Source organism: Ranitomeya variabilis, chromosome 1 (genome assembly GCF_051348905.1).
Source record: "Ranitomeya variabilis isolate aRanVar5 chromosome 1, aRanVar5.hap1, whole genome shotgun sequence".
NCBI lineage: Eukaryota > Metazoa > Chordata > Amphibia > Anura > Dendrobatidae > Ranitomeya > Ranitomeya variabilis.
The window spans coordinates 900,728,690-900,748,479 of NC_135232.1; the positions used below are offsets into that span (position 1 = coordinate 900,728,690).

Consider the following 19,790-nt stretch of genomic DNA (forward strand, 5'->3'; position numbering starts at 1 on the left):
TTGTCCCAGGGGGGGACATCACAGATCGATGATCTGATAGTGTGCACAGCACTCTATCAGATCACCGATCTCACTGACAGGGCTGCAGGCTTACCAGCGTCTGCACTGAGCAGACACTCGGTAAGCCACCTCCTTCCCTGCAGGACCCGGATGCCGCGGCCATCTTGGATCCGGGACCTGCAGCCAGGAAGGAGGTAGGAGACCCTCGCAGCAACGCGATCACATCGCGTTGCTCCGGGGGTCTCAGGGAAGCCCGCAGGGAGCCCCCTCCCTGCGCGATGCTTCCCTATACCGCCGGTACACTGCGATCATGTTTGATCGCGGTGTGCCGGGGGTTAATGTGCCGGGGGCGGTCCATGACCGCTCCTGGCACATAGTGCCGGATGTCAGCTGCGATAGGCAGCTGACACCCGGCCGCGATCGGCCGCGCTCCCCCCGTGAGCGTGGCCGATCGCGTATGACGTACTATCCCGTCGGTGGTCATACGGGCCCACCCCACCTCGACGGGATAGTACGTCTGATGTCAGGAAGGGGTTAAAACATATCAAATGTTTAGAAATACTACTGTGCCTAATAATTTGGAACAGTGCATTTTTGAGTTTTTATTCATTTTGGAGATTATACTGTTATCATTGGGAGGTTTCTTCAATAAAATTCGATGTATACTCTAACGGGTGATGACTTTTATTAGACTGACTGTCATTTGCACCGACCATTTAGGAAAGTCCGAGAAAAATGTCATTTGCATAATAATTTGGAACATAGTGTAATGTGCAGGAAATAGCACACATGCAGAGTATGCCCATTGAATAGGGATACTTTGTAAATATATCCACAGTATATCAAAACTGCACGGCTGAGACTACATCAAGTTGACAATTGCTCCATCTGTAAATATCCATCTATATTTTATAGGCTTGGTATGGAAAGGATGGGGACCCAAGCACACTTCTTGCACAGGGGCCCTCCAGTGTCATTCCCTGCCTAACCCTATATTTCAAGAAGACACAATAGCCCCAGAAAAAAAACCTGTCAATTATGTTTTAAAGCGAATTGGTCATCAGGATTTTGCTAAGCAAACTACAGACATTGTCATGTTGGTGCTGTTAAACTGACTAAAATGATACTTGGAGTGAAGAAACCCGTCTTGTGGTTCTTGTGTAATCAGTGTTAGAACTTTACAGGTAATGAAATGCTCGTGCTCCGGGGCAGGACTGTAGGCAGAGTCTTATCTTCCTGCTCTAACCAGAGAAACCAAGTTAAGTCCTGCCCACAGTCCGCCCCGAAGCACAAACATGTTCCTCATCATAGAGAGAGACAGACTGTTTGAGCTTCAGGGCGGCATGTGGACAGGTCTCTCTTTCTAACACTGATTACACAAGAACCACAAGATGGATTTCTTCACTCCAGGTAACATTTTACTCAGTTTAACACTGTCCAGCTGACAATGCATGTAGCTTACTTAGCAAAATCCTGTTGACTGGTTCACTTTAACAGAAAGTGAAAACATTCAGTAATGTGTGGTCAGAACTTACAGCCATCTCTGGATTTTTCAATTTGTTCTCTCAAAAAACGATCTTTATGAAGATTAACGTCACCAAACCAGAAGTCCACCTGTTTGGCGATGTCAGCAAGGAGCTGTTTCACCCGAGAACGCTTCTTTTTCTCACGATCCTTCCTTGTCTCAGCACTTTCATCTTCCTTCAGTTCATTCCTTGGTGTATCCATCTCTATCTCAGCCATAGTCATCTGAATGTGAAAAAATTGCATTTTATGAGTTCAGCTAAAGAGAGCTCATGAGTCCAAGTGTATTCAGTTTCTACCCACCCAGCCAGACAGCTGCAGCTTGTACTAAGCAGTGTGAGATATCAGTAGCAGGGAGGAGACACTGAGGCAGGGTTCACGTGAGAGTATTTCACAGTGTGTATACGAACTGCAATGCCAGGACTACCCGTGGGTTTCCCAAACCCAAACTTAGAGAGTCAGACACATATCATGCTGTATGTTCTGATCAGGAGACCCACTGCCACACTGTATATGGACCATGTAATAAGCTTCTGGGAACCCAGCATGAGGAGCTGTCAATCAGGCTATTTTTTTATTGCAGAGCTGGAGTGGAGCTACTAATCTAAGTCCCCTGCACATAGTCTCATACTTATAAGGGCCATCTTCATTGTTTATCGGCGCATTTCCAGTTAGTCTCCAGCAGACTGTGACCTGTCGGATTGCTCCACTGTTTGCTGGAGCGATCCAAAAGTCATATCTCATGGTAAGTCTGTGAGGGCGATAACGAGGCCCTCCTAGACATGCACTGAGAACTTATAAATATTGCGACTTCTGACTGAGCAGAAGTCAGAGGTAATCATAAGATGATGGCGTGGGATCAGCGGAAGACGGAGGCTGGTATGTATGAGACTAGGGTCAGGGAATTTAAATTAGTAGCACCATTCCAGCACTGAAATAATAAATAAAAACAAAAATAAAAAAAAATCTAGAATGTTGCTCTAACTTTCACAATAAATTTTATTTCTATTCTTACATGGGTTTTCATAGTCAGCCTCATTATGTCTATGAGAGCTATTTTACTTTATTTATTTTTTTATTACATACATTTTTTTTTCCCACGGGGTAATTGACTTGTCTTGGCACGCTTGATCTGCAAGATGGGTGAAAATTGTTTGTTTTGTTTTTTTTGCAGACAATCAGTCTGACAAAAAAAAAGTACAATCAGTGTAATTGGTCAGTGATCTACTTGCAAAAGTAACGGACAGTACATGTACAAAAAAACTGCCGTGTGACAGAGCCCTAACTGTGACTTATGTTAGCTCCAATTATAGGAGAAAACAATGAAAAAAAATGATGACGTTAAGTGTCCTGTACTGGTAATACAACAAGAAAACATCATTGGCACAAACTACAAGTATGACCACAATGTGAAAAAAGGCATACACCGCGGAAAGGTTTGAGACAAGTTGTGACATTTAGAATAACGTGATAAGGAGCGAGCACCACCCAAGTAGCATGGAAAAATAGGTGCTACAAATCCACACAACAGCAACACACAAAACGTAATTTATATAAAAACGGATCATGCACACAATAATAATAATTCATACAGTTTATGAGGTGAATAAGGACAAATCTATGTGGCAAAAAAAGCATTAAAATAATAATAAAAAATGCATCTCAGCAGAAAATTAAAAGTAAGACCCATGAAAACACCATAATAAGTGTTGGGGTCAAAAGACCCCTTATATCTCATTACATAGAAAATACAGAATATGACACAGACACGTTGTGCAAAGAAAATCTGTGCAATATACGGAGGTCCAAGCTGTGCTAACCCCAGTGTATCGTCACATGTGACGTCCTCAGGGGTCTGCTGGAAGGTCTATGTCCATACGAGTGTCCGACCACCCCCAATGTATGGGAGGACAGCGGTTATGGACCATTCAGAAGATCGGGAAATATAGTGACCAAGACGGGCGCAAGATGGGGACTTCGGCCACAACACTACCTGTGCATCAGATCACTGTGCAGGTGACCGAGGTCCTGCCGTGTAAGGCAGCTAAATGGGGTGGACAAATGCGTATATTGACTCCTAGGGCAGCGCAACAAGCTTATCGGAGAAAAATCCAGCCTGGCCAAACTTTACGTGGCCCATTTATTGTGGTACCCCAGGGATCACAATGCTCATTTACCCACCCCATTAACCTGCCTTACACGGCGGCCCGTGCATGGGGGCAGCTACAGAGCTACAGCAGAAGTTGGTAGAACTGGATTACTGGACGAAAGATGTCGTTATCTAGCCGTAATGTGCTACAAGAAGGGGACTGTACCGGGGCACTAACAGGGGGACAATGAGGGGACACACAGGACCCGCTCAGACCGGCCACCAGCAGGTGCAGGTACCGAGAACAGCCGGGAGTCCGCACACAGCACCCGCCGTCACTGCGCTCCACTCACCTCCGACCCTCACATGTCACTCACGGCTCAGCTACTGAGCGCTGACGTCACCACTGCGCGACCCACGGCAGAGTAGGACCCAACACCCCTGAGAGCGGCCGCTGACGTGCCTGTGTTGCCATAGTAACCCCTCTGCGACTGACGCTTGTGGACTCCCTCTGGCTTTGGGTGGAGCAATAATGCTTGTGTATTTTATCACTACTAAATCAGAGCGAGTAGTTGGAGGGTCCTCGGGCTGCAGCTGTGAGGCGCTGGGCGATGACGTCATTCGGGCGCGAAGTTTTGGAAACGGAGTGTGACATTGCTGTGCGCAGTACTGCTAGGTGCGGGGTCTGCGTGCGACCACTGCGGTGGGTGTATGGCCCCCAATTGTTAACCCTTTGTGTGCGGTTTCTCTTCCATTCCCATACCATTACCTCACGGCCCAGGAGACGGCACCTATGGATAGCTATTGCCGCTAAGCCACGCCATTATTGCCGCACTGACCTCTTCTGTGCCCACAGTATAGTCACGAGGAGTTAACGTCATTCTATGCATCATAGTGTCTGCGGCAGTGTGAGCCAGGTGTAAGTGCTTACAAAGCCACAAGCCCCAGGTTTTGGAAACTAAAGAATAGATTGTGTCTTTGCTATTAATTTATTAGTTTGATTAATCTCTTTTTATAGGTGAAATTGACCGTGTGTAAATAGCTCGTCATAAGGAAGAATGGCTGCTCAGGTGTACACAGTAAGTGGAAAGGTTCAGTGCAACTTTGATGCGGTTTTTTTTTCTGCATGAAAATCCATAAGTAAATGATCCTGAATTTCGATGCATTTTTTGTTGCTGATTTCTGGTTTGGTAATTTTTATGACACTTTCTGGTGTGGAAATGTATGTAAAAGACATTAAAAACTATTCCAGCACTTACGAATAAAAATTTTTATGTGAAAAATGATTTCCTTTTTAAAGGGAACCTGCCCGTAGGAGCAACCTTTGTCTATATGGGCATGTAGGTTATAGGAAACTGAGTAACATGATACCTTGATATCTGTGATCTGATGTCTAAATCCTGAGAAATCCATGTCTTTCTTAATATGTAAATGAGCTGATAAGATCTATGGGCTGAGCATAGATCTCCCTTAGAATCTGCCTCCAGAGCTTATTTTAAATTCAGCTTCCTGCTGTGCTAGATGCGTATCAGACCATTTGTGGTGGGCTCCTGGATGTATGACTGATGGTGAATCCCAAACTTGCACACTTCAGAATGGGTAATGTGGAGAATGATGATTTGCACAGTAGCTGCCTCTTTTAAGTAGAGGATGATGGTGGCAATAGTGGTCTGTGCAACTAAGCCTCAATCATGAGGAAAACATGTGAACTTAAACAGAATAGTCTCTTTCCGAATAGTAATGGGGCAAGTAAAATATATAGATAGATATCTCTATCAGGGAATTGGTGTTAGGCCATGTGCACACGTTCAGGATTTTTAGCGGTTTTTTCGCTATAAAAACGTGATAAAAACGCAAAAAAAAGCTAACATATGCCTCCTATTATTTACAGTGTATTCTGCATTTTTTGTGCAAATGTTGCGATTTTTTTTCCGCAAAAAAATCGCATCGCGGAAAAAAAAGCAACATGTTCATTAAAGGGAACCTGTCACCACGTTTTTGGAAGATGGGATAAAAATAGCGTTAAATAGGGGCAGAGGTGGGCGTTACATTAGTGTGTGTGTTATGCGTTTATTACCCACCTAAGTTGCCGAAATAACTTTGCAAAGTCTCCGTTTTCGCCTGTCAATCAGGCTAGTCTGGTCAGATGGGCGTTGTCTTCACCCAGATTTGGCGTAGTTTTCCGTTGGTGGCGTAGTGGTGTGCGCATGCCCAAGGTCCCGAATCCTCTTCCAGGGGATTTAAAATAGCGCGGTGTTCGTTATTGCATTGGTGATCGGTGGGCGCGGCCATCTTCCTTTGGCCGCGCGTGCGCAGAAGCGGCGCTCTGCTGGCCGCGGCTTCAGGAAAATGGCCGCCGCGATATCCATCTGCGCACGCGCGGCATCGCGGCGGCCATTTTCCTGAAGCCGCGGCCAGCAGAGCGCCGCTTCTGCGCACGCGCGGCCAAAGGAAGATGGCCGCGCCCACCGATCACCAATGCAATAACGAACACCGCGCTATTTTAAATCCCCTGGAAGAGGATTCGGGACCTTGGGCATGCGCACACCACTACGCCACCAACGGAAAACTACGCCAAATCTGGGTGAAGACACCACGCCCATGCGACCTGACCAGCCTGATTGACAGGCGAAAACGGAGACTTTGCAAAGTTATTTCGGCAACTTAGGTGGGTAATAAACGCATAACACACACACTAATGTAACGCCCACCTCTGCCCCTATTTAACGCTATTTTTATCCCATCTTCCAAAAACGTGGTGACAGGTTCCCTTTAAAAATGCGGAATTGCGAGGATTCCGCACACCTAGGAGTCCATTGATCTGCTTACTTCCCGCACGGGGCTGTGCACACCATGCGGGAAGTAAGCAGATTATGTGCGGTTGGTACCCAGGGTGGAGGAGAGGAGACTCTCCTCCACGCACTGGGCACCATATAATTGGTAAAAAAAAAAGAATTAAAATAAAAAATAGTCCTATACTCACCCTCGATGTCTTCCCGCCTCACCGCTGCATGCTGCCGCTTCGGTTCCTATAGCTGCTTTGCGGTGAAGGACCTGCCGATGACGTCACTGTCTTGTGATTGGTCGTGAGCGGTCATGTGACCGCTCACGTGACCGCTCACATGACCGCGACGTCATGGAAGGTCCTGCGCGCACACACCAGCTATAGGAAGAGGAACGGACGCCGCTGATGAGATGGGTGTGTATAACTGGGTCTGGGTGAGTATAACCATTTTTTTTATTATTTTTAAACATTCTATCTTTTACTATAGATGCTGCATAAGCTGAATCTATAGTAAAAAGTTGGTCACACTTGTCAAACAGTATGTTTGACAAGTGTGACCAACCTGTCAGTCAGTTTTCCAAGTGATGCTACAGATCGCTTGGAAAACTTTAGCATTCTGCAAGCTAATTACGCTTGCAGAATGCTAAAAAAAATGCGGATTTCTTGCAGAAAATTTCCGATTTTCTTCAGGAAATTTCTGCAAGAAATCCGGACGTGTGCACATACTTAAGGTTTACACTCAGTTGAAGATTGACTTATGCCCGCAGACAGGCAGATCTCTGTGTGACACTTGTTTTATCAAATCAGTATTTCCCTTCCTTAGAGCTGCGTTATGTTTCTGCCCTGAGAGTTTTTCCTCCTAGAGGTGCAATAGGTATTTTCCTAAGGCCGGAGTCACACTTGCGTTTGCAGTGCAAGAAACTCGCACTTCAATAGCCGGCACTGCTGCCAGCACTCGGGACCGGAGCGTTCAGCTGCATGTATTTAATGTAGCCGCACGCTCTAGTCCCGAGTGCCGGCGGCAGTGCCGGGTATTGATGCACAAGTTTCTCGAATTGCACACGCAAGTGTGACTCCGGCTTAATATGAAGGCTGTCAGCTCCCTTCTTTTATTAGTCCTTCCTAAACCCAGCAGTCGGATGGGAAGGAAACTCCTTTTCCTACAAAATGGCTTCCTCTTTTAACTCTTCACAAAATGTCTGACCTCCAGCTGCCATCTCAATTATTAACTGCCTCACAGGATTTATCCCCTCCCACTCTCATGTGACTATTACAACTGCAGTCATTGGTAGAGTTGAGCAAATTTTTCAATATTCAGTGCGGATTACGATTGCCGACAAATGTTGAATTTGCAATATTCGTCAAACACAGCCAAACGCCATTGGAGTCAGTGGGAGTAGAAATAAATAAATATGTTCGGAAACGATCAGCAAACATAAGTTCGGCATGAATAGGGTACCAATATGGATAAGGATCATAAAATAATAAAATGCAATAAAGACCAATACAATTATAAATAAAACAAAAATTTTATTTTTTAAATCAAGTACTTTTTATTAAAGCATAAATCCAGATTTTAACACAGTCTGACATGAACTCCAGTCAGATACAAAATGTTCAAAGCAGAGTAATACATTTTCCATTAATATGAACTAACACCCTTGAACAATAGGTTAATAATTTAAATCACGCTTCGCTGATTGGTCGCGCCAAGCCGACACGACCAATCAGCGAAGCGTGATTTAAATCCCGCGCCAATGTCGCTGATTGGTCGCTCCGATTTGACAAATCCGCATGTAAAAGGCACTGCGTTTTACCGTGGATTTTTTGCGGATTCCACCTGCGGTTTTACACCTGCGGATTCCTATTATGGAGCAGGTATAAACCCCTGCGGAATCTGCACAAAGAATTGACATGCTGCGGAATGTAAACCGCAGCATTTCCGTGCGTTTTTTTCCGCAGCATGGGCTCTGCGGATTGCGTTTTCCATAGGTTTACATTGTACTGTAAAAGCATGGAAAGCTGCTGCGGACCCGCAGCTGCAGATCCGCAGCAAAATCCGCAATGTGTGCACATAGCCTAAAATTGATTCCATGCTGGAAAAGGGGCAATTTTGGATCAAGCCACTCGGTTGGGCAGTACCTATATAATGATTGCTTGAGCTGAAACCCTTCCTTGTAGATATGGCCAAACCTCAGGTAACACTACATGAAGGTCAATGGACACAAGTGGCTGAATTGAAGGAATTGCTTCATCACCCATTTACAGTGACTAAAAAGTTACATGTTGAGGATTTAACTCCTGTCATTTTTATAAAAGAGTGGAAGAGCTTGTTGTTTTGCCTGTCCCAAAGAGGATGTTTAATCGCAGATGGCATTGCTGCTTCAATTAAATGGAGAGACACTGCTATTAGAAAATAAAATTCTTCTGGCAGCTGTTTGTGGACCCGAGTCATCGTATATTGCTGGATGATCAACAGCTTACTAAAGGAAAAGAAGCTCTGATTGAGGTAGCAAATATGACCAGTAGGCTACAGGACAGCCAAGAGCAAGAGTACTTGGGTCCTGCCAGTGCTGCTGCTGCCGTTCCTTCATCCTCATCAGATGAGGAGTTTGATTTTGACAAGTATTTGGAAGACATGGAGCAGGCAAAGCACTGCTGCAGGGACAAAGATACCACTCCCATAGAAAACAGATTGACCATATTTCAGCAAAATTTTTCACTTGCTGTCAAAGAAGTAGAAGAGTTCAATCTTTCATCAAAACTGCCTGTGCACGAGGCAATGCCTTTATACCTTGAAATTGTTAGAGATGTTGCCCATGTGGTTACTGCTTTGCCACCAACCTAAGTTAGTGTAGAGAGGTTGTTCTCTAGCCTTAAAATAGGTTAGATTTGAGGTCATCTATATAAAGGAGGATCTGATGGAGGCGATACGATTTCTCAGAACAAATTCGTAGACTGCACAAATGCTATTTTTTTTTTTTTTGTTGAAAAGTTTTTGTTAAACTTTTTTTTCTCCCACTTGCTGCATAGTGTATAGTCAATTTTAAATATATATATATATATTTTTGGTCTAAAGTTGTTTTCCAATAAATATATGTTCTATCTAAATAGCTTGATTATTGTATCATAATAAATATTAAAAGCCTGATGTTATCATTTTACTACAGTAAATATATCACTTAAACATGAGCCATGTGTGAGGGAGTTGTTGTCATAGGAATTGAGGAGTCAGAGGTTTGGCTTACTGACTCCACAGCCCTGCTAGCAGTGCAGGGGTTAATCTGCTCAGTTGAGTGCTCCTGGAGCTTTTATGCTCTCAGCTGTTTAGTGTTGGCCATTCCTCTCTGGCAAGCAGTCATTGCCAGTGTTGGGCTATGTGTACACAGTGCATTTTTTTAATGCGTTTTCTCTGCTTGGAAATGGGCCAAAAACGCTATGGAATCCTTATGCAATCTAATTCAATGACAGTACTGAAGTGTTGTGCACATAAATCAGTACATTTCCTTAAAGGGAAGGTGCCATAAAAAAAAAAAAAATGTTTTTCCAGCGATTGAAAAAATGTAAAGAATTAATGTTTAAATTTTCTTAAATATTATTTGTTTATAATTTAGTAAAATATGAAAAATAATTTTAAAAGGTTTGGCATTTCCACGTTTAAACACTAGGGGGAGCAGCTAATGAAATTTGACTAAGACCTAGTGTACAAATAGCTCACATTACAGCACTGCAGTAATTATGGGCGGAGTCTGCTGACATGGGTGTGATGTCTCCTCTCCTCCCCTCCTGGGTGTTTACTAAGGGATAAGAGAGGATGATATTCAGGAATCCAGTGAGCAGCCATTTTGTTGGTGACTGCAGAGTTATACTGACAAGTAGACAGTCAGAGGATGTCGGGCAGCAAGGATTCTGGGAGATATATGGTGGAGGGAGCAGGGTAACAGCAGCACAGAGTATTTCAGGAGAGCAGTGTGCAGGTCTATGGGGGCACCATGTTCGGTGCGCGGAGGAGCCAGGGATTGTACATAGAGCGCTGTCTTTTATACACATGGATGGACCGTCTGCTCCACAAAAATCCAGGAAACATTTCTGCGGATTGATGGCCTATTGTGATCCAGACATTGTATGCAGACCCCATTCCCCACCTCAGCTCCTGTCCTGGTGATGTATGAAAGCGAGGTGACAGGCGCAGTCGGGGTGACGCTGGGGGGAAATGTAGCCATATAGTAACGATAAAAATGAGACCCCTCTCTTCAGCTGCCTCACCAGCCCTCCCCTGACTGCACGTAACTGGAGGTCATGCTGCCCCCTCTTACCCCCAGACGCGTGTGCAGCTGCTCAACCGGAACCACCCTAGATTGGGTCCCCTTTCTGCAGATAATACTGCCATAGTGTTCTCACATAATACCGCCATATAGATCACACATAATACTGTCCTATAGTTCTCACATACCATCATATAGATCGCAAATAACGACGCCATAGTATTCTCACATAATACCGCCATATAGATCTCACATAATACCGCCATATACTTCACACATAATACCGCCATATACTTCACACATAATACCGCCATATACTTCACACATAATACCGCCATATAGATCACACATAACGGGGGGAGAGGAGTGGATAGGATTAGATACACGACCCAGCAGTCAGTATCACACATAGGAGGATTAGATACATGGCTCAGCAGTCAGTATCACACAGGACAGTATTGGATACACAGCTCAGTCAGTATCACACAGGATAGGATTAGATACACGGCTCAGCACAGTATCACACATGACAGGATTAGATACATGGCTCAGCAGACAGCATCACACAAGACAGGATTAGATACATGGCTCAGTCAGTATCACAGGGTAGGATTAGATGCATGGCTCAACAGACAGTATCACACAGGAGAGGAGTAGATACACAGTCAGCACAGTAACACATAAGAGGAGATACACTGCTCAGAGTCAGCATCACAAAGGATAGGATTAGATTGCTTCTCCCCCTTCCCCACTGATACTTACTGCTCCGCTGCTGAGTCCTTTCTCCCTCCCGTCCTTGGTCTCCTCCTTCTCCTTCTATAACCGCAGGGCTCCTGCGATTATACTGGGAAACTGGAGCTCACAGATGCACTGTGAGCTCCAGAAAGATGGTGCCAATCTCCTGCCTCTGCTGTGATGTGGACGGCTCAGGGGGCATGGCCAGATCACAGCAGGGAGCAGCTCAATGCTAGGTACAGGGTGGATTGCCAACCACAGATGTCTATGCCCAGGGCTGCCGTATTTGCAGAGTGTAAGTGTCGTGCAGCTACACTTACACTTCTGCAAAGCAAAATGGCAGCGCCCAGTGATGAAAAAAAAATTAATAAAAAAAAATGTTAAAGTTAAAAAATGTAAATTTGTATTAAAAATAATTGTTTATAGAAACAATCATTTTTAATACAAAAAATAAAATGCGTCACCTTCCCTTTACGTATTTGTAGTACTTTTTTTCAGCAGCATGTCAATTCTTTTTGCGTTTCTGCAGCGTTTTTCCCCCATTGACTTCAATTTTGTCAGTCAAATCCGCAGCAAAAATGCAGGTATAAAAATAGTTGCGGATTTGCTCAGATTTTGTTTTGCATTTTACTGGCTTCATCTGCTTGACAGCATAGGAAACACCGTTGTGGTTGTTCCTATTGGCGTTAACGCAACCACTGGTAAGACAATCGGTCAGAGCGCTGTGGGGTCATGTCAGATGTCAGCGTGACCCTGCAGCTGTGACTGTCACCCGTGGTAACACTATCGGACTGTTGCTCAGGGCGCTGCAGGATCATGCTGTCAGATGTCAGCGTGACCCCCGCAACGGTGACCTGCAATAAAAAGCTTACCACAGGTCACCAGGCATGAGCTGATGAGACTACAGGTCCTATCGGGCTACGTCTGCTGTCAATGACAGCAGGTGCCGCTGATGGGAGACATAGTCTCATCTGCCAGCGTCTGTGCTCACAGTTGAAAAAAATAAGTTAAGTAATTACATACACATTCACTTAAAAATAAAAACACATTCTACTCACCTAACGCCAGGTCCCCAACACCCTCGTCTCCTAGAAATAATCAAAAATAATAAACCAACAAATACTTACCTGTTCGCCGTAGTCCATGTAATCCTGAGTGTCCCACGGTGATCTCACTTGTAGAACAGTCACATCGGGAGACGTGATTGATATACCCGGCCGCCGGCGATGCACTGCAGGAGCGATTACCTCCTGTCAGTGTATCACTGAGCTGCCTGAGCTGAGCTTCACTGGAGTTCAGCAGCTTTGGTGCGCTCACTTCACTTCTGCGTGAGAACTTTCTAACGCAGCAGTGGTGCCGTAAGGGAGATAACCGGAGCTGATGAACTCTGGTGAACTCTCTCATGGCAGCTGAGTGATACACTGTGGGAGCGATTACCTCCTATCAGTATATCGCTGGCTGTCTTTGAGAGCAGTCACATCAGTGACTACGCTAAGTGATCAGGATCGTCGTGGGACATTATGGATTATCTTCTCTGCGGACAGGTGAGGAATATTGTGGTTTATTTTATTTTTGTTGAAGGAGACGTTGGCTTCAGTGCATTAGGCTTTCAGTGAGTATGGTTTAATTACCAGTCATTAAAGGAGTCTATGTAATTTCAAATAAAGGACTTTATTCTGGGTGTCTGATTCATACAATATCACTATGGGGTTCCTAATGGATAGATATCTTATAGACGCCTCTCCGTTACTAACCTATGGACTTAAAGTTACCTTACAGTACAAAGGTGACATCAACTGTTATGATCCTTAGTGGTTGAGGATCACAAATTACTCCAGCTAAGTAACAAACATAGGACAAGCTCTAGGGAGGTGGCAAACTGGACTGACCGCAAATCTGAACCTATCCAAACACTAGAAGTAGCCGGTGAACGTGCCTAAAAATCCTAGACGTCTCGAGCCAGCCTGAGGAACTAACTACCCCTAGAGAGAAAGAAAGACCTCTCTTGCCTCCAGAGAAATAATCCCCAAAGAAATAGAAGCCCCCAACAGATAATAACGGTGAGGTAAGAGGAAGGCACATACACAGGGGTGAAAGCAGATTCAGCAAATGAGGCCCACTAATACTAGATAGCAGAAAATAGAAAAGGGAATCTATGCGGTCAGTAAAAAACCCTTACAAAATATCCACTCTGAGATTTCAAGAACCCCCACACCAACTAACGGTGTGGGGGGAGAAACTCAGTCCCCTAGAGCAACCAGCAAGCGAGGAAATCACATTTTAGCGAGCTGGACTAAAAACATAATGAACACTGATAATCAAAAAATGATCAAACAAAAACTTAGCTTGTCTTGGAGAGACTGGGAGCAAGGTAGCCACAAGGAATCTGAAGAGCACTGAATACATTGATAGCAGGCAAGGAACTGAGTCTCCAGGTGAGCTAAATAGGAAACCAACCAAGGATAACGAACCAGCTGATGCAGCCAACCTGCAGAAAGACAACACTACACAGTACCGCTTGTGACCACTAGAGGGAGCCCAAAAATAGAATTCACAACAATCAACCCCACAGGGCAAGTGGAAAGAGCGAGGCTAAGCGCCAGATTTGGCACATCTTATAGATGCGCCTTTTCTGGGATGGTTGAAAGCTAATGTTTTTAGTCTGGGAGGGGCCAATATCCGTGGCTCCTTCCTGGGCTATTAATATCAGCCCACAGTTGTCTGCAAGCCTTTGCTGGTTAGATTTTATAGGGGGACCCCTATGTCAATTTTTTTTTTTCTGGGGTCCCCTTGTAAACTAGCCAGTAAAGGGTAAGCAAACAGCTGTGAGCTGATATTTAATAACCTGGGAACCTTTATGGCTATTGGCTACTTATCAGAATATTAACATCAGACGTCGGCTTTCCCTCTGCTGACTTTTAAAATTAAGCGGGAGCCCACGCAATTATTATTATTTTTTTTAATTAACAGTTGCTGTCTGGTTACAACCTATGTATGTATGTATGTATGTTTGTTCATTTAACGCTCCTACATAGGCTGGTGACAGTGTATTTGTTTGTGTTTACTTATCAGCTTAGTGATGGTTGCCTAAATAAAGGTCATGGAATTGTTTACTATACTCTAGCTCTGTTGATTGTGTGGTACCTGAGAAGGACCCCGTGACAACTGGTGGCAAGCAGTGGGATCAACAGAGCGTAACCTAATGGAGAACCACCAATAGAGTGAGTACAGAAATTGGACTATATCCAGTTTACAGGAGGGAGCCAGAGACCTGGGCCTAAACTACCAGGGACTGACTAAAGAGGCCTTAATTGACCTACTGGTGGGTGCCAGCCCGGCCACCTCCTCCCATATGTCTGAAGGACGAGCACTGGAGACCCCCACCCCAAAAAGCCGGTGGGTGGTGTGGTACGAAGAAGAGATGGCGGTTCTGGGCCCAGGCATCTTATCAGGAGTACAAGGAGGAGGCAGCGGAGACAAGAAGCAATGGAGCTTGAAAGAGGGAGTAACGCAATGTGGAATGTAAACCCAACGATCTGGGAGCCTGTACGGATCACCCGGACAGAGTTTAAGCCATTTGGTGAGGCTTCCGGAGATGTGGAGGGGTTCTTCAAGAACTTTGAGCAGCAGTGTGCTGTGATGGAGGTGCCCCACTCTGGCTGGATGCGTTTGTTAGTGGGACTCCTGAACGGTAGCCTGGCGGAGGCTTTCCGAACCATTGACTCACAGCAGAATCGGGATTATAACATTGTAAAGCAGACTATCCTGGATTACCATGCTATCATCCCAGACTCATATAAGGCCAAGTTTCGAGACCTCCCATGCACTACTAACTTCTAACGGGGGGGGGGGGGGGGATCGTTTAGGATGTATTCACATAAGATGTCCCAGGCATGTCGGAGATGGCTGGAAGCAGAAAACGCCATTACTGTGGAAGATGTTATACAGACGTTCCTTATAGAACAATTTTTTGCTAAGTGCCCCACAGAGGTACGGGAATAGGTCCGGGAGCGCACGCCGTACACTGTGGATAGAGCTGCAGCCCTGGCCAATGAAGCACTTACTATCCGACCGCAATGGAGGAGTCTTCTGGACAATGAACCACGGCCTGCTCCCGTGCCCCGTCCCCCTCTGATTATATCTGCCCTTCCACCTAGTTGCAAGCCGATGACAATCACGCTTCACAGTCCTGGGCCCCAACAGTTCCGACTACGACCTGGGGGTATCACAGAGAGATGTTATGGGTGTGGGCAACCTGGACATTTGCAGTCTGGCTGTCCCTCAAGGATTCGAATGGAGCCCCACGCAGCCTCACCTCGTCCAGTACATCTTGTGCACTCCATCCCACCTGAGGAAGAGCTACCACCACCCCCACCAGAGTGGGCCACCGACCACGGCACCATAGATACCCCACCTGGAGTGTACGGACTCCGGCCTTTGTCCATCAGAAATACAGAGCAACGGCATTGCCACCTGCAGGATGTGTTAATTGATGGATACAAAGTGTCGGGATTTAGAGACACGGGGGCATTCCTGACTATCGCTGATCCCCGTGTGGTTCGACCCGAGGCAATTCACCAGGGCCCGGGAATTCCCATTGTCCTGGCGGGGGGTGTCCGAAAATATATACAGCGAGCGTTGGTGCATTTGGATTATGGTTTTGGAGAAAAACTGTGTTGGATTGGAGTTATGGGAGGACTTCCTGCAGATATCCTCCTTGGACATGACATTGGGGAGTTACAAAGTCATTTTGTGGGAGCAGAAGGTCCGTGGGCCTCTCACTCTTCTGAAAGAACAATTGGAGGGAGATATCGCAGACACCGGAACGCCCATCATTCCCTACGTTCTAGAGTTCAGAGGCTGTCTCGCCCAGCTAGCTACCTTGGCTAATGAACATCAGCGAACGGCCCAGTCCAGTCAAAAAGCCTGGTATGACCATAAAGCCAGGACCCGGGAATTTATGGACAAGTGCTCATGATTATTCCAACCCCTGCCACTGCACAAGGAACTATAAACAGTGGAGCTATGTGGACTAAAGTGAGCAGGCCAGAGGTCTGTGTAGACCTCATAGCGTGCTCACTTATTATGAGGGGGGAGAGGTTGTGATAGTGTAATATGCTATGTGGGTATCATTTTTGTGTATATTTCTATTTTACTTATTTTCATGGTGTTCTCTTGTAGAAGGAGTTATTTGCTAATTGATTGGCTGTTGCTGCCATCTGATATCAGCCCCCACAGTATTGTTTGCTAATATGCTAATGACATATTGACCTAGCTTGTTGAAACAATGAGCCCCTGCGACCTTCCCCCTCCTGACCTGTGAATGAGGAGAGGGACTTGTAAATATCAGGGAGGTGAGACACAGAGCAGTCCTGTGTGGATTGATGATGTGTTCACAGCATCTGAGAGAAAGAAGAGTATATGGACTATGCTATCCTCTGTCTGCTGGATTGTTGGACTTTTTTATCCTGTTACTGAACTGCATTCGTGTTCTGGACTGTTTTATCCTTTATGTGGTGGATCGTATATGGATCTTTCATATTTTTGCCTAAATAAAGGTCATGCAATTGTTTACTATACTCTAGCTCTGTTGATTGTGTGGTACCGGAGAAGGACCCCGTGACAGTGGTGTTTTGGTGTGTTGTTCAGGAAACTGTTCCTTAGTGATTTGTCTAAGTGCATATCCTGATCCCCCTCTCTTTTTTTTTTTTTTTTTTTTCCCTTCCTTTACTTCCCAGTGTACCACTCTGTTTGCGAGTGCATATTTGTATGATTGGTATTTCCATTTATCCCTGTACGTCACCCCTTGTTAGTCTGGTTTGTGTATTCTTATAGACTACAACTCGCCATTTCCCTGGGTGGGGGAGGGGACGGATAAGGACTGATTTATGAGCTCAGCATGACACGAGCGTATTAAACATCAAAAGTATTCTGGGGACCAGGGATAGCTTAGGGTGCCCTATCTTTAGGGATAGGGAAGGAGCCCCTAGCCCTGGGATATCCTGCAACAGTGCTGTGACATTCTTCATACCAAGCAGAGCTGGGTCACATGATCCAGACTCTGAGAGGGAGATTAACCCTTTTTTGTGCTGCCTGTCAGCAGGTCTCACAATGTGTTCACAATATACAGTTTACACAGAAATCACAGTTATTTGTATGGAGCACACTATACATCTGGTATTCCTTGGAAATGGCCATTTTGTGGGATACCACACGTGCCCAAATAGACGGCTTAGGAGGGTTGATCCTGCTGACAAATGCTTTTTAAAGTTTCTGGGGAAACTGCATCTGAAATGCAGAAACAATAGACATTATTCCAGTTGTAATAATTGCACCCAACGTAAATTTACACCTGGAATGAAAAAAACGCATCATGTGCATTTGCCATGAAGATTTGTTTATTTTATTTGGCAAAAAAATGTTTGCATGAATAATAATAAAAATAATCATTTTTTCTTAAGGTTCTGTATACTCACCAGAAAACAAAAAAGGCAAAAGTTTGGCAAGATGGTATTTTGAAGATATCAGGAGGACAACAGGTAATATTTATAGTCTAATATGTCATAATGATAAGTCTGTATTCCTGGTAATGTAAATAACACTAACAATGTACCTTTTGGCTAGACGAATGCATGGGACTCATAGTTATTAGTTTCCGGTATGTATGGGGCGATGGTTCCACCTTCCCCTTGATTAATAAGTTGTGTTCTGCATCATTTTTCGCCACTCCTAGTGGCCAGAAGGTACAACATGTTTATGCTATTAGGCCCTGTATCACCAATATTCTGCATTTCCAGAATATTTAAGGGGAGCCGTCAGCACAAATTAACTATTCAAACCAAGCACAAGCACTCGATGCACCAATAGCGTAGCCAAACAGTTCAGTGCACCTTTCCATCTACTTGCATTGTGTGCATCTTGACCCGCCTCTTCCTTGATTAACAGCTTTTGCGTTACAGGAGTCAGATGAGGGTGTAGATAAGGGGAAGACAAGTGGGAAGATGCACAGAACTATTAGGTCACATCAAACGTGCCTCGAGGGCATGTACTTGGCTTGAACTATCATTTTATGCTTTTGGATCCACTTTAATGAGATTAGAAGTGTGTATATTTCATGCAGATTAAACAATTTCTACTCTTTTCACATATATTACTACACATATAGAGCATATTATTTGATAACACAATATCTGAGCACGCTCGCTCATCACTAATTATAATAATACTAGATGGAGGCCTGATGTTATTTCATTGGGAGGGCGGTAATGTCACGATGGGGGCAGGCATGCGGCGTTGTTGTTGCCTAATGGCATCCTGTGATAATCTAATGACTTTTGCATCAGGGGACACATGCTTGACGCCTACGCTTATATGCATTGTTTTTGTCCCAGCGATGCTGTTGCTCCTCAAGAGTCTCATTTGCCCGTTGTGGTCTTCGACGTTGTGCCTTTGCAGCTTTCCTTTCATTGTCATTGGCGTACTTTTTAGGAGGAGCCATGTTGGCGTTGATATTTGCTTTTTAAAGGGGTTTTCCCATGAACAAAAGTTCAGTTTAAAAAATTGTTTGTGTCTGACTGTGTACCGAACATACCACAGCTCCTGGACAGGGGAGGAAGCAAAAGACAATACTGACATTACAGCAGGAGATCGCAGACGATACATTTTGTGAGGTAAACCATTTTTATTTTTTTTTTTCAGTGAAATATTTTACCTCACAAAATGAATCCACTGTGATCCCCTGCTGTAATGTCAGTATTGTCTTTTGCTTCCTCCCCTGCCCAGGAGATGTATGCTCCGTACACGGTCAGACAGACAATTTTTAAAATGAACTTTCGTTTGTGGGAAAACCCCTTTAATGTGACCGCCGGCTTCCTCTGCCTGTAGACACGTCGCATATCTGCTGCCGGGATCATCTGAATGACTCACTGTACCTGCACAGTAAATCAGACCGCCGCCATCTTTGTGCAGACAGATAGCGGCGGTCACATTAAAACTGCGCATGTGCTCCTCCTGTGCAAAGATGGCGGCAGTCAGTGAATCATTCGTCTGAACCTGGCGGCGGCGTGTTCGTGATGGTGTTCCGCTGGTGGTACCGCATAAGAGGCTGCGTCTGTGTGGTGCGATGGTGTTCCGCTGGTGGTACCGCACAATAGGTTGGTACCAGCAGCAGTTTCCATATTGAGACACCCATCACTTGGGTGTCCCAATATGGCGGTCGGTGAGCTTCCTCTGCTTGGAATTCTGGGATACGGTGACATCTGGACAGAACAGGAAATGAAAACATTACAAGGCAATTCTATAAATAGATGAGAATCACACCTGCCTTGGTTCGGTCTCATTCTTCTATCAGGCCACCATTGGCTTTCACATTACATGACTATAAACTGCAGTG

The 19,790-nt window shown here is 45.0% G+C and overlaps 2 protein-coding genes across 8 annotated transcripts in view; one reads left to right on the forward strand and one right to left on the reverse strand.

Moving 5' to 3' along the window:
* The window catches only part of LARP7 (La ribonucleoprotein 7, transcriptional regulator), a 74,335-nt gene extending 69,850 nt beyond the window's left edge, over positions 1–4,485 (reverse strand). Inside the window, exons 1-2 of one of the 4 annotated variants that reach the window (XM_077278894.1) lie at positions 4,383–4,485; positions 1,536–1,749 (exon numbers count right to left, since the gene is read on the reverse strand). In XM_077278894.1, coding sequence (XP_077135009.1) covers positions 1,536–1,749 — 214 coding nt within the window. In that variant the 5' untranslated portion in view covers positions 4,383–4,485. Of the gene's footprint in view, positions 1–1,535; positions 1,750–2,610; positions 2,632–3,839; positions 4,137–4,382 lie in introns of those variants that run through there. The other 3 variants (XM_077278873.1, XM_077278879.1, XM_077278886.1) reach the window with 3 other exon arrangements.
* Positions 4,157–19,790, forward strand: part of ZGRF1 (zinc finger GRF-type containing 1) — a 149,830-nt gene continuing 134,196 nt past the window's right edge. For 2 of the 4 annotated variants that reach the window (XM_077278833.1, XM_077278862.1), the window contains exons 1-3: positions 4,157–4,289; positions 4,632–4,692; positions 17,860–17,937. In XM_077278833.1, coding sequence (XP_077134948.1) covers positions 4,672–4,692; positions 17,860–17,937 — 99 coding nt within the window. In that variant the 5' untranslated portion in view covers positions 4,157–4,289; positions 4,632–4,671. Of the gene's footprint in view, positions 4,317–4,403; positions 4,533–4,631; positions 4,693–17,859; positions 17,938–19,790 lie in introns of those variants that run through there. The other 2 variants (XM_077278853.1, XM_077278843.1) reach the window with 2 other exon arrangements.